The sequence below is a fragment of the Scophthalmus maximus genome, chromosome 17 (assembly GCF_022379125.1).
Source record: "Scophthalmus maximus strain ysfricsl-2021 chromosome 17, ASM2237912v1, whole genome shotgun sequence".
In the NCBI taxonomy this organism is placed as follows: Eukaryota; Metazoa; Chordata; class Actinopteri; order Pleuronectiformes; family Scophthalmidae; genus Scophthalmus; species Scophthalmus maximus.
This window is the reverse complement of record NC_061531.1, coordinates 1,376,200-1,390,910: the sequence shown is the minus strand read 5'-3', so window position 1 is coordinate 1,390,910 and position 14,711 is coordinate 1,376,200. Positions and strand designations below refer to the sequence as shown.

At 44.1% G+C, this 14,711-nt stretch overlaps 1 protein-coding gene across 1 annotated transcript in view; it reads right to left on the bottom strand.

Annotated features, from left to right (window-relative positions):
* prr12b (proline rich 12b) overlaps positions 1-14,711 on the bottom strand; it is a 33,156-nt gene that overhangs the window by 4,576 nt on the left and 13,869 nt on the right. Inside the window, exons 5-12 of the mRNA XM_047328202.1 lie at positions 14,116-14,316; positions 12,035-12,109; positions 8,366-9,188; positions 5,043-5,680; positions 4,843-4,959; positions 4,123-4,256; positions 2,850-3,973; positions 2,649-2,768 (exon numbers count right to left, since the gene is read on the bottom strand). Of these exons, the coding sequence (XP_047184158.1) occupies positions 2,649-2,768; positions 2,850-3,973; positions 4,123-4,256; positions 4,843-4,959; positions 5,043-5,680; positions 8,366-9,188; positions 12,035-12,109; positions 14,116-14,316 (3,232 nt within the window). The remainder of the gene's footprint in view (positions 1-2,648; positions 2,769-2,849; positions 3,974-4,122; positions 4,257-4,842; positions 4,960-5,042; positions 5,681-8,365; positions 9,189-12,034; positions 12,110-14,115; positions 14,317-14,711) is intronic.

Here is a 14,711-nt window from a genome sequence, read left to right as displayed (position 1 = left end):
GGTTTTCCTACATTAATAATGCCTTAACTCACTGCGGGAAATGCGTGTCACCTCCACCTCTTCATCTAACCACTTCACTCACTTATAAACAAGATATGAAGATTGTGGAACTCCCTCACAAGAGACATCTGTGGCTCAGGAGGGAGAGTCGGCATCCCCTATAGGCCGAAGTGTCCTTAATTGGGCAAGACTCTTAACCCCAAACTGCCTCCTCCAGCTCCTCCGGCAGCGTATAAAATGTGCCTTAATGCAAAGAAAATAGCAGCGCTGTATGAATGTGTGTGAATGGGTGAATGTGACTTGTGCTGTAAAGCACTTTGAGTGGTCTCTAAGACTGCTTCCTTCTGAGTGCACGCTTTGCATTATTTTTTGTCGTTTTTGTCGTTGCTATGCTTGCCTTTCGCTACTAAATCTATGGAAAGCAGGTGCTGGATACTGTTTAAAATACTTTATAATACTTAATTTTCTTTCTGAAAGAAACAGAAGGCTACCATTATATTTTTTAAACTGTCTTACTTTTTGAGTGTTCGTCTATCAACAGTCACATGATTAGTCTGCGTCCGTTGGGAACGCCTCTTGGAAATCGAAAATGAACCGAGAGGTCCCCGACTAATACGTGTTTGAGTATTAGTCGGACTACACCAGCAACAAGATGCCTCCCTTCACAACGGCTGACTACCACAAACTTCTTCAGAAGACTGCAGTGCTGGAAACAAAAATTCACCGGCTAGAAGTGAATGTGGAGGTAAATGTGGAGGTAAATGGACTCTGTGGATGGTCACACAGCAGGGTAAGAACCAGAAGTGACTCTGAAGGTGAGAGGCCACGGGGAATGCCAACAACTGGGCCTCAAACTTTGATTGTGGCTGACGCTGCTGTTAAAGATGTGAAAGCACGTGGAGGAAAGACACCAAAGGACTCTGTTTCCCCAGAGATATGGTCTCTGATCTGGCAGAAAGAATCCTGGATGGTGTGACTGCACGACCATTTTTTATAATGTACATTGAAACTAGCCTGGGGTCAACCAATCTAATCTGTTACATGTTACATACTGTAACTGACTGTAAAGCCAGCTCTTCTGAACATGCGATCTCTCCTAAACAAGTCTTTTAATTAATGATCATATTTGCACACATGCTGTAAACTTGTTTTTTTGCTTTTAAATGAAACATGGTTGGACCAAGCAAGCAGGGTTAATACCCTCATTAAATCAGCTCCCCCAAAATGAATTGCTGCTACCAGAACAGACAGAAGACTATTTAAAGAATCCTTTCCGAGCATTTGGTGACTTTGTATCGTTTGAACACCTATGTGCTCTCATTGAGTTTTCATTAAGGTTTTCCTTGATGAGCTAGGCGAACTGTTGTCGGTAATTTGTACAGATTTTGACTTTCTTATTGTATCAGGGGATTTCAACCTACATGTAAATAATCCAGAAAACAGTTATGCTAAGGAACTAAATGCACTGACTTGATACCTTCAGTCTAACACAACATGTACAAGGGCCAACTCACTCTCGTCATACCCTGGACCCTGTCATCGCAAAGGGGGTCTACATGTTTCCACAACCATCAAGGTCCACACACATTCAGAACATATCTATGACTGAAAGAAAGAGATTCATAAAGGACCACACAGGTGCTCTTTTTGAGCAGGTCAGATGTCTGACTCTGTAGATGATCTACTGACTAACTTTAATTCAGAAATGGTATAATGTTGTTTCAGAAAGGTTTCATATTTGTTGCTGGTCTGGAAAAAGGTTTTAAAGAGCAGTGAGCGAACGTAATGGCTTGTTTCCTTTTCAGCTCCAATTGCTTTATGAGCCAGAATGGCTCCTTACTCCCCAATGCTAATTGTTGGTGAATTCACGGCACATTACTGCCACCTTCGGACATAACAAGGTCATAACATGACATTAGACCAACGACCTGAGGCCATCCCAGGTATTCAGTGGGAAAGTGTGATAGTTATTGTGCATAACATCCATCCATTGGCTGGAGCCAATCCCAACCGAGGCAACCATTGGGCAAGAGGCAGGTGAGGTTGCCAGCCAATCATAGGGCCAACATACAGAGACAGACAAGCGGCTGTGCGGTTATAAAACACTTTATACACGTTATACATCTGCTCTCTTTCCACCTCTCTACCGTATTTATCTCCTCTCTGCAGATGTTCGGCCCACAACTGGGTCTGAGTCTTTTTCCTGTTAAAAGAGAGGGTTTTTTTCTCCACAGTCGCCAAGTGCTGCTTATTGTGGCAACTGTTGGGTTTCTCTGTAATATTGTGAGGTATCAACCTTCAACCTTCAGGTTCAGTTCCACATTGCGGCCCTTTGTCCCCATACTCTCTCTCTAAAAAATATCATCTTATTAGGTGGTTATAGATAATTCATTCTGGCTGTGTCACTGTTGAGCGACGTTACAGACCACATGGTCCCCGACCAATCAGGCCGTGTGGGATGTCACTGGAAAGGGAGTGACGCCAACTGACTCGGTGATGATGATCCCTTGAGGAAACACCTCAAGGCAGCAGCGTCGTTGTCAGGGGTGTCGTGAAGCTTCTTACCAACGCTGTTTGCCGTTTGTCCAGCCGTGTTCGATTCGTGAATTGCTCTACAGTGCCAATCTGTTCACCACGTGTTTGCTCACCATCAGTGTCCTCCAGTGCTTGGATCATGTCCGGATCAAGTGCTGTGCTCACCAGCATCTCCACATAGCTCCTGAACATCTCCCGCATTGCCCGACTGTTCACTCCGCCTCGCACGGGCCCTGAAACACAAGGAAGCTGCACTGAGGGCCTGACGCCGCTGCCAGAGAGTCGGCCATGTCTTGTGAAGAAGGACTGCTGACCTTCTTCATCACTTGGTGGAGAGGAGTCCGACTCGGAGGGGGAGGACGGCCCCTCCTTCAGCCACTTCTTCCTCTTCTTCAGAGGAGGCTCTGCCTTGTCCCTCGAAGTCTTGGCCCTCTTCTCTTCTCTTCTCTCAAACGCCACCGAACCATCTCTCTTCCCCCCCTCTCTCTCCAGATCCCCTTGTTTTTCCTTCTCTTTCTCCCTCACTCCTCCCTCCTTTTCTCTCGGCTCCCTTTCCTTTACGCTCTCCGCCTGCTCTTTCTGCTCTCTCCGCTCTTTCTTTCCTGTCTCTTTATCTCTTCTCTCCCTCGCCCGTCTCTCCCTTTCACTTTGCTCCCTCTCCTTTTTTTCTTTTTCTTTAGTTTCTCTCTCCTGTCTCTCCTTTTCTTTTCGCTCTCTCTCCTTTTCTTTTCGTTCTTCCTCCTGTCTCTCCCTTTCTTTTCGCTCTCTCTCCTTTCTCTCCCTCTCTTTCTGTACTTTCTCTTGTCTCTCCCTCGCTTTCTCTTCTCTCTCTTGTCTCTCCCTCTCTTTCTGTTCTCTTTCCTGTCTCTCCTTCTCTTTCTCTTCTCTCTCTTGTCTCTCCCTCTCTTTCTGTTCTCTTTCCTGTCTCTCCTTCTCTTTCTCTTCTCTCTCTTGTCTCTCCCTCTCTTTCTGTTCGATCTCCTTCTCTTTCTCTTCTCTCTCTTGTCTCTCCCTCTCTTTCTGTTCGATCTCCTTCTCTTTCTCTTCTCTCTCTTGTCTCTCCCTCTCTTTCTGTTCGATCTCCTTCTCTTGTCTCTCCCTCTCTTTCTGTTCTATCTCCTTCTCTTTCTGTTCTCTCTCTTTTCTCTCCTTTTCTTTTCCTTCTCTGTCCTGTCTCTCACTATCCTGTTTCTCCTTTTCACTCACCCTCTCCTTATCCAGTTCCATCTCTTTGTGTATTGCTCTATTCTCCCTCTCTTTCTCTCTTCCCTCTCTCTCATTATGATCCCTATGCTCCCCTTCTCTTCTTTCCTTTCCTCTGCCTCTCAGCTCCCTCAGCTCTCTCTCTTTCTGTCTCTCCTTGTCTCTGTCGTCTCTCTCCACCCGGGGCGGGGTTTGGCTGAGAAGGGCGGGCGGCTGTTTTGGCTGTGCCTGCCGCCTGTCAGTCAGTTAGTTAAATGAGAAAGATACAGAGTGAGTCTGGTATCCCTTTCCAATCCATATCAGTTCATCTTTATGCAAGGCACTTCTGAGAGACGATCACAAAGATCTGACAGCAAAAGAATTCAATTCAATTCCAAGACGTACCTCAGAGTCAGACCGGCTCTGTGCCACGGCTTCCGGGAGCACACTCTGACATAGTCTTTTTTGTTGATGTTCTCCAAGAACTTAACATACAAACGCTGGTAGCGCATCTTGGCATCACCAAAGTAACCCAGGTACTGAGGGAAGAGAACATAAAAACACCAATTACATTAATGCAAAGAGTATTATTCAATATTACAAAAATCTATACATTATATTAAACAGCAGTCAAACTGTGCACTCGTACATGTCCTAAATATTATACTGTGATGTTTCAAATGGCCTATAGTTTCACTCTCTTCCAAGGGTTTTCTTTTCTTCTCTCATGAAACAGAAATTCTCAGATTTACTGACCACCACTCAGACACACGATGAATGAAATGATTAAATCAATTCATTGTTTGAAAAAGTAAGGGACTAAAATGAAGTACAGCGGTGAGGGAAATGAATGCTGTTGAAATAGCATGGGTAGCATCAAACCAGGGACTCTGTGGTTGTATATACACTACGTACCATAACTATTCGTTAGCGGACACGTCTAATGTACATCTTGATTAAGGAAAGGATACAGGTTCATAATATGGATTCTACGATCATTGATCAAATGCGTTTGGGCCAAAGAGCCCTGGTTTGTACCTTGTCTGATATCACTGATTTGCTTTGAACACATGGTGCTGTAGTATTGAATGGATTTAGTCCAAAATAAAATCTATGTCTGCTCACATTACTGGTTGCACAAAACTGCCTTTGACCATCTTTTATCTCTGGGCTGAATTTCTGGAGCAAGGCTTTCTGTACCCTCCAGATGGGCGGGGGCTCCCGGCCTGTCTGCAAGGCCATCTGTTAACACAAAACACCATTTATATCATTAATGCCACATATTTATTAAGTGTAAATAACATCTTGGAGCTGTGGATTCTCACCTTAAGAGTGCCGATGTCCTCAGTTCGAACCACAAACTCATCCCGTTCGCGGAAGATCCCTTCGCCTCCACTCTGGCTGTCCTCCTCTTCACTCTCCCCAGCAATTGCGGCGTCAGTCTGCTTCTTTGCCAGGTGGAGAGAGGTGAGACGCTGAGACGGTGGAACCTCTTCCGGGGTCGGAGGTGATGGTGGCGGAGAGGACATTGACGAGGGTGAGGAAGAGGAAGGTGAGGACGGGGAAGGCGGCCCAGCTTCAGGTTCCTGGTCCTGATCAGAGGACGACGGGGGAGGAGTTGTAGACGGAGGGGGAATTGACTGACCCAGGGGGAGGTTGGAAAGGGGTGAGGGCAGAATGGCAGGAGGGGATGTGGAAGGGGGTGGAGAGGTGCCTGCAGCTGGAGCTGGTTGGTAGGAGGGATACTGCTGCTGCTGCTGCTGCTGCTGCTGCTGCTGCTGCTGCTCATAATAAGGAGAAGTTGGACTCGCTTCCTTCTCATCCTGCTGGATAAGCAGAGGGGAGGGTACTGAGAGACACAGGGGAGGATGGAGTGGGGGTGAAGAGTAGTTTGGTGGCGAAGGGGAGATGGATGGTGATGGTGATGGAAGCACAGGAGCAAGCACAGGTTCAGATGGAGAATCTGAAAAACAGGGCGGGGGAGGAAATGAGAAAGTTATTTACTACGGGTTTTTAAGGACACAGGAAATTACTCTCAGATCACATTCCAAGTTTTGTGTCTTGCATGAAACAAGATGTGGGGACCCAAAAAAATAGAATAGCAAGCTGCGTCCTTGCACCTGTTGGCCAGGAGCTTCACTGAGAGAGAGACCTTTGACCTTTTAGTGAGTCCTTTCATATATATCAATTACGTTAAGAATTTTTTTGAAAACAGCAACACATAATAATCATTGCATACAACCATGATTCCAAAATGAAGAACGAGGGACTGAATGAGCATCAGACGTCTTCACATCCCCGAACTGAAACAAACTCTTTCTAAGTTAGAAATCATCTTAAAATATGTCAATTCAATTTTGAGCCGAGCAGCTACCAGACCTCTGAACACGAGGAGAGCAGCTGAAGAACCTGAGCCTTTCATCTTGTTCCTTCTACTGAGCCAGATGCTCATCTTCGCCTGTCCAATCAGGAAGTTAACCCAGCCGATTTGTGGAAGTTGTGATGCTGAGTATCTGGGACCAAACACAAACAGCTGATCACTGAGATTTCTGAGCAGCAGCGAGAACAGACGAGTCAGTCGGGAGCAGCTGAGCCAAAGCTGGGGAGAAAGGACTGTGCCAACACACCCAACCACCTAGACTCCTGGACACCACCTAGTGACGCTCTGTTGACAAGCGTGACAGCGACCGCATACAAGGCCTTCTTTGGTATTTGGGCACCTCACAGGTAGGTCTTCTCCAGACTCCGCCCCTTGTGCCCTTTTGAAACAACCAGGAAGTGCACCGATCACCTCCTCCAACAGTTTCTCCATTAGAAGCACAGATTCGAAACCAGTCTCTTGACTCAAGATGACGGCCGTTCTCCATAGTCCTCTTGATCTTAGAGAGTCTATCTTGGTGAGTCCAGCCCTGATGAGGGACCTTCGTACACGGGCAGAGCTGAGCATCCTGCAGCGTATCAGTGGATTATAGAACAGAGGCTCCTCCTTCACACTGCCATAAAGCTGGGTGTCGTCTCTCTTGCTGTTTTAAACTGTTCCCCAAGCAAAGAGCACAGACTGATAAAAAGCTGAAGTCGTGAAGTCCATGCCATTTAGATCCTGAAGAAACAGATATTTATCAAACTTTAGGTTCATAACCCTAAGAAGCAACACAGATGCTGTTTCACTCCAGAGCTGCTGTTGATGATGCAACAGCCGCTGCACCGTTGAATGCTTTGGAGGTCAATCAGGCTGATTTGATTTGTTCTTCTACAGCAAAGGGAACCTGTTCCACGGTGAACCGAGTGTCAGCCACTACTCTGACCCCGTGTCTGATCAACCATGGAGGCGAAGCCTCCCCAGGGAGGGACGCCATGGTTCACGGTCCAAAAACACTTATTTTACAGCCCAGATACATAAATCTAGGAATGAAAACTCTTACCTATCAACGAGAAGGAAGAAGCACATTAAAAAGTTAACGTCTTCTCCCTCATTCATCTGCTCACACTCTCACAACCACTCACTCTCCCAGCATGCCGTGCAGAGAGGGAGAGAGAAATAGATAGATACATGGATACTTTGTTTGTCCCCATAGGAAAATCAGCTTGAAGCATTACCCACAAACCCTCATAACAAAACAGACATAATTAACACTTACACTTACATTGCACCTTGAAGAAGCTCTGGAATACCAGACGTAGACATTTGTTCCAGACCAGCTGGACATCTTTTTGTGCATGTTTATCCCTTGTGGGATAAAGGACACTTTCGATCTGATTATTGTAAATGGGGGGGGGGGCAATAATGTCTTCCAAATGGGAGCAGTTTAAATGAGGAGGCGAGGGGATGCCTCTCATCACCCTCAATGATCCGTGCCCTATTTGTGACTGTCTCTGTATACACATTCCATACTCGGTAAAGTAAATACCAAAAAGATCACTAGTTGATGTTAGTCTTTTCTCTGAGCTTCAGTAGCATTACCAAGCCAGCAGATGATACAGAATGTGAAAACGCACCATAAAACACCTCAAGTACTTTGGAATGCACACAAGATAACATTTTCTTTAAAAAATACACTCTTTGTTGTGTTGCTAGTGATTAAAAAGTCAGTCACAGAAGAACAGGCTCACGTCCACCAGCCCTTTTGTGCAGGACCACCCCAAATCTACCTCAGGCAGCAACAACAACACAACCCTTCACCAGTCTTCAAATGGACCGATTTCATTTGACCAATATTAAATCGAGGTGCAGTCCTCCAAAGCTTTCTCATGGTTCACATCAGTGAAACGAGTAGTTGTCATCAGATGTCATTTGACATAAGGGGAACATTTAAGGTCAAAGTAGCTTTCAATCCCCCCTCAACTTCGGGCTGCTGCTTTCCCACAATGCCCTGACAAGAGACCCACTGGTGCTCAGCCGGTGAAAATAGTATGTTGAATAGTGAGAAATGGGTTAAAGTAGCGCATCAGCAGGGATGACGGGTTCAAATCAGCAGTTCACATCTGACACAAGGGACCAGAGATATGCTGCTACCACCCATTACATGACTCAGGTTCTACCGTTAGGTAACAATATGACAGGTGAACAAACTCTGTGAAAAGTGAGTGACTTCATTTGCTGATGAAGGCCATGAGATGGACACAATGTTATCTTGAAGAGGTACGTTACCTTCAACTTTAGGGACCTCCAAAATCTGCATTTCAGACATTCTCTCATCTTCCACATCGTCCTGCTCCTCCAGGACTCCGAGCAGCAGATTCTGTGGATCTGTCATTATTTCTTCATTGTCTTCAGTCTGCTCTCCTCCCTCCTCATCCTCTTCCTCCTGTCCTCCTTGCTCAGGCTCCCCCTCCTCTGCTTTATCTCTATTTGACGGTGGGGAGACCAAGTTTTGCTCTTCCTCTGTGTGGTGCTGAGTGAACGTGAGTGCCTCATATTTTCCGTTCTCCATGCTGGGGATGAGGGGAGGTATGGCAGGGGGAGGGGGGCTGAGCGATGGCCCCTGTGGGGTAGGCGGGGACAGAGTGGGTGGGTCCTTGATCATGGCAGTCGCCATCACAGCAGCCAGAGAATGTGGGGTGTCATACAGGGCAGAGATGGCAGATGAGATGCTCTTCTGCAGGTCCTGGTTCTTACTCACTGAGTCCTCTTCATCAGAGGAGAAGGAGGGCAGTGTCTCCAGGTTCCTTTTCAGCTCCTCATCCAGAGGCTTGCAGGGACTCGGGCAGCCGCTGAGAGCCAGGTCCTCCCCCTCGCCCTGCCCGTCCTCACTGAATGTTCCTGGAGGCTGCTGTGGAGGAGTCTGCGGTAAGGGAGGAGGTGGTGGGGATAAGGGCATGATCCCTCCCTTCATGGACGAGCAGGGGTTTAGGGGTTCCATCGCACCTCCATCATGCCCCGAGTCAAGGCCAGGCTGTTTTTTGCCTGTCTTCAGGAAGTCCAAAAAAGAGGCCATGAAGCCAGGTTTGAAGTCAAAAGCCTTCTCATCCGCCTGCGAAAGAGCAGAATCTCATCACTGATGAGTGCTTCATGCCGTAGTGTACACAGCAAGATTCATTCAACAACACTTTTCTGTCTTTAAAGTAGCGTGAACTGATTTCATTTTGACAGCAGAGCAAGCTGTTACCATAGCTCACTTTATTAAGTTCTCCTGAATCCAGCTGACACAAACTATGAATGAATGGATGGATGATGATAAATGAATTGATCTGCTTTTTGGTCTGGTTTGGTCTTCGCCAACCCCTGAGAAAAAGATCTGGTTCTATTTCTAATCTCTAACTGTGTCTGTCTGCTGTGTGATGCTGGGTGTCCAGTGATTGTGCCAGTTTAAAACAACAACAAGGTCGACGAGAGCGGTGAGACTGAACCAAAGCCATTCAAATGCAGATGATTAAACCAAAAACAATGAGTTCAAAGATGCTGAAATGTTCAATAGACCTGCGGGGAAGAGAACAAGTTCTCACTCACTATGAGAGGCGCCTTCAGGATTTTACAAGAACCCTTCTGTGGACTGTACATTCACCTATTTTCTCATATTTAGAATTTTCTTTCAGGTTCAAACACAATCTACAAGTGGTCCAGACAAGTCGTGGGAGTCAAGTGAAATGAGTCTGCTGTTAGTCCAATCAAGTTTTTCATTAAAAGATTGTATATTTAAATCACTTTGAAGCAATTACAAAAAACTATATAAATTAAACCTCATAATTAGATTTACATTATTCTGTTCAACTCTACAATTCGAATTATAATATGATTCCAAATGTATTAACTTGACTAATGTCGTTGTGAGACGGCCAGGCGAGCGCACATGAAGATGGCTGCTTTATTGGTAAGTGACTTGCCATGAATCTATTTTTAGATCATCTACCTAAAATTCACTATTTTCTCCGGGTGAATGAAGTCATGGAATATTCTTTTAGGCCATTTTCGTATTGAACCGTTTCTTCTTAACTTCAGTGACGGTCTTTTAATTTCAATGCTGCTGGGCATTAATTAAATTCAATTAAATTTTTTATAGTGCTAATCACAACATGCATTATCACAATGAGCAGCGGAGAGAGAAAAAACTTCCATTCAACCGGAAGACATTTCTATCAGAACCAGACTCAGATGTGGGTGAAACATCTGCCTCGACCGGTTGGGGTGAGAATTATTTGGGGTGATTATATTAATTTGCTATCTCAGAAACGCACAGGTGTCTTTCACCATGTTTACGCATTGGATGAAAACTTCATGGGATCTTGCAAAAACCTTTTAGCTCTATTCCCACTACCTTTTTAGTTATTTATTATCATTTCTGCAATTCTAAGCCTTCACCAAATGTTGATTCTGTGTAGTATTAATAAAGCTCTAACAAATCACTTGTTTTTTAAGTTCTGTAAAACAATTGAATGCCACAGATCTTGATAAATATGGCTTCATAGCTGAAACACTACTTTTAAGATATTAGGACTGTATTTCTTTCCCAAGAAGGATTATTTAGATTTCCTTGAAACTTTTTTAAATGGGAAAGTGCTAATATTCAGATGATATCAATGATTGTTATGGTTGATAGTTGCGAAAAATTTAAAATTAAAGATTTAAGAAAATGTATAGGTAACCGTAAAATTATCAAATAATAACTTTTTGCATTATATGTCACAAATCATCCAACATGTTTCTTGGGTGTTCCGTACACATTCAAACCCAATGCAATGCTCATAATGCACATAAATAGAATCAGAGAAATTGTTACATTTAACTCCAAGGGCCAAACCTCAAGAATTCAGAACTAAAAAATTGTACATTTATACTATTGCATTTATATTACACTATTCTAGTCATAACAACCACTTAAAGCTCTGTACACTACAGGACACATGGGCTGGAGGAGCCAGGGATTGAACCAACGCACATCCAATGAATGGACTATCCTCTATCTCCTACTACTGGGAGCTAGACCCAGAGGTCCACTTTACGTAGATTTTACAAGGTCCCATGACTTTGATACACGTTTTCACATTTATTTTTTCAAGAAAATCCATGGTGTGAACTGGGAGGCCCAAGGTGACTTGGAATGTAAAGACCCATATATTACTCCATTAGAATGAAACAAAGACATCATATTTTTCAGGCTGTAAGTTACACTTACTCACATCGACAATTAATCAATTTTAACTTCTCAATTAACTAAATAATCACTTAGTTTAAATGTCAGAAAATAGGGAAAAAGAACAGACACAAGACATCAGTTCCAGATTCAGAAGCTGGATCTTGGAAATGTGATGGATTTTGTTGCTATGGAGACATTACTACAAGCACAGGCAACAAAGATGCATGAAAAGTGAAATAAGCAAATAAATTCAGCGACAGCTCTATTTTGGAATGTTCAGAACATTCTTAATCTTACATTTGCGAGAAGCCCAGCTCTAAATGTCACTTAAAGCTATTCGGTGAATTCAGGGCCTGACAACTAGGCTATAGGTAATAAAGCAAAACAGACAGCAGGTGGCAGCAAGAGTCCTGCGCTGACAAAATGTAGTAACCGTGGCAACAGCTGCCCTGGTAACAGCCATCGCTCTCCTCTCGCTTTTGTCAGTCAGAGGGAGCTGCCTGTCAAGTCAACTATAACCTCCTTCTCTTCAAACCCCAACCACAAAAATCTGGCTGAGTGTTTTTGTTCCACTTGTACCGGGGCAAAATGTCCTAATTGTAACACAAATATTGGCTGTAGTGACTCTAAGTGACTGTAGGCATCCGGGGTGTTAAGAAGGTGGAGTAGGGTTGAATAAAAGAGGTATGACTTAAATAGAATCACCTGATTTTGCTCATTACTGTAGAGGGTGTGAAACAACTCACTGAACTGGAGGGTTTCTGAACAGCGGCCCAGGCTTCAGGACTCAGTGGATCGTCCACGTCTTTCTTCCACACCATCTGTGTAAGCATCAAAAATCCATTCGGTAAAGGTCAGGTACATGAACGATAACGTGAGGCAATTCTTTTTTTTAAATGTTCATAGATGCTAATTATCTTGAAGAGTTCATGGTGGAGGTTGCATACAACCAGGAACATATTCACAATTTGATGTTGTTGTGCCAATCGTTTTTATTGTCGTCCTTCCCTCTTATTGTAATGTAAAAAAGGGAGTTTGACCCTGATAAAAACAAATTAAGTGTAGTGTGTGCCTACATGTATTCGACAGAACAATGTAAGAAACTGTGGCCCTTTGTGGGCATTGTCTCACAAATCGAAATAAACAGAAAAATGAATCTTCATCAAAATCATTAAAACCAATATTCTGTTCAATGAGTCCCCTTCCCAATTTGACTCCTTCAAACCACACTATACACACGTGGAGACCCTGTAAGGTCTCCACCTCACTATCGGTCAGTATTAAAAATAAAGTATGTTGTGGTTTGTAGCTCTATAAATAAAATTGAATTAAATTGATCTGGTGAGACTCTGGTAGATTTTGAGGTTTTGTGACTGACTCTGTCGGTCAAGAGCATTTCTGTGTTTGAACCGAAACAACAATTCATCTTTGCTTCAACTGGACTGAACTTGGAAAGAAAATGTAAAATTTCCCCTTCACTGTCAAAGTGTTGACTGCAGACACAGTGTGTTTCACTGTTGCCGAGGCAACTAGCTTTCTTTAACAGCAAGGACAGCAGGTCTGGTATTGCTTTTACCTTGTGTGTGTGCATGTGAGTGTGTGTGTGTGTGTGTGGAGCAGGAGCAACCAAAGCAAGCGTACTAAGTATGGGGGGTAGGTAGTAGGGAAGGGGCCATTGATCCCCACTTTGTGCCCCTAGCCTTCATTCATTTCAAGTCACAGATCAATGCACTCGGTTTCAACCATTCCCCTCCACTCTAACACATTCCAGCACACCAGCTGCGATGCCCGTCAACAATGTCCGAATGAATAATGAGTACGAGTGGGTCAGAACATCAACATGATGACGACCATTGTGGCTGGTGTGATCCTCTAAGATGAAATACAAAGTTGAAGCTGTCATGCGCAGGTCCTCCACAGAGACAGACCTCAACAAAAAGTAAGACATGAGCAGCCCAAATGGTACCGCATGATTCCAAAGTAGTAAAAGGGGCAGTAAGCGATTTTGGAGAGATCCTGTTTCTCTCTTTGTTGTTGTTGTGTTTTTCCTGCTCTGGCCGGGCCGTGGAAGTCCGACACACTAACCAAGAGGCCAAAACCACAGAGAAGCAGCTCCAGCCGCCAGCACGTCTCTCAACGTGTCGACGAGTGATGTTAACAAAGTGCACACAGTGTTGTGTGGTGCGATCCGCACCAGTTTGTTTTTTTCGATCTACGGAGCCTGTGCTGCACCGAAACCCCCGTTTTTTAAACTGGGGTGAGGAAATATTAGCTGATTCTTACACAACCTATCTTGCTTTAGAATCGCTTACTGCCCCTTAAATACTTATCATGACCGAAAAAAATAAGATTTTTTTTCCCCTCTAACTGGTTCTGAGAAACATGAATCAAAACCTTTTTTTAAAGGAAATTCAATTTCAGCTGATAAATATTGCTAAAGCAAATACTATGGGTTACGTTGCACAAATTCCAGGTTCCAAAAGTTTTGCTTTATACCAGATAGATAGAAGATATTTGTCATTTTGTATTTTCCCTGAGCTGAATGTCAGTGTATAATTTGACAGAGGAGATGAGAATACCCTCAGCTTTGGTCACATATTGTACAATGTCAGTACATTCAAAGTTGCATGGTAAAATCATCACGCTTTCATACTTTCAAATTTTAATACTGTATTGAAATGATGACCCAAAAAATCATACTTAGAAATTAGACAAGCTCATTCCACATTGGTTTGACACAGTGAGCTAAGAGTGGATAAAATAGGTTATACTGTAGGTATTTCTACTGCCACAGTTTTCTGTGAAGCTTCTCGTGTGTGTTCTTTACCTCTCCAGCTTTCTGCTGATGCTTCATCATCTTGTCTTTCACCTGGTTCAGCTCATTTCTGCTGATATCAGTGGTGGCGCAGGATCTCGGGCTCAGGCCCAGAGACGGTGCCGACCCCACCGATCCATCAGACAGAACTGGCTCGGTGCTCGACAGAGAGTCTGTCCTCAACAAGGATTCGGAGGGACTGGGCAGTTTGATCTGAGTGACAGACGGGACAGTCAACAGCAATTTCCGCATGGCGCATGCAACATTTGTTTAAGTGGAATTACTGTAGCCTAAGGCCCTAAAAACCCCTCAGAGGCTGGTTTCACAGAAATATATCACAGTATACGAGGCCCTGTCAGAATTGTGATTAACATCCATCTCGGGTGATCTGATGATCACAAGAGTGAAAGCGCCCAAGGACACAGTTGAAAACGATCACTTGGAAAAATACTTTCTTTGGGGGATTTCTTTGAGGACTTTTAGCTATATTTTTGACTTTTGTGAACTTTTTGACCATCTTTGGTCTTGTGATTTCATGAACTATTTCATGCAGGTCATTTCACTTTTCTGTTAAGTGACTTCCTTGTGTTGTAGTTACTTCCCTCATA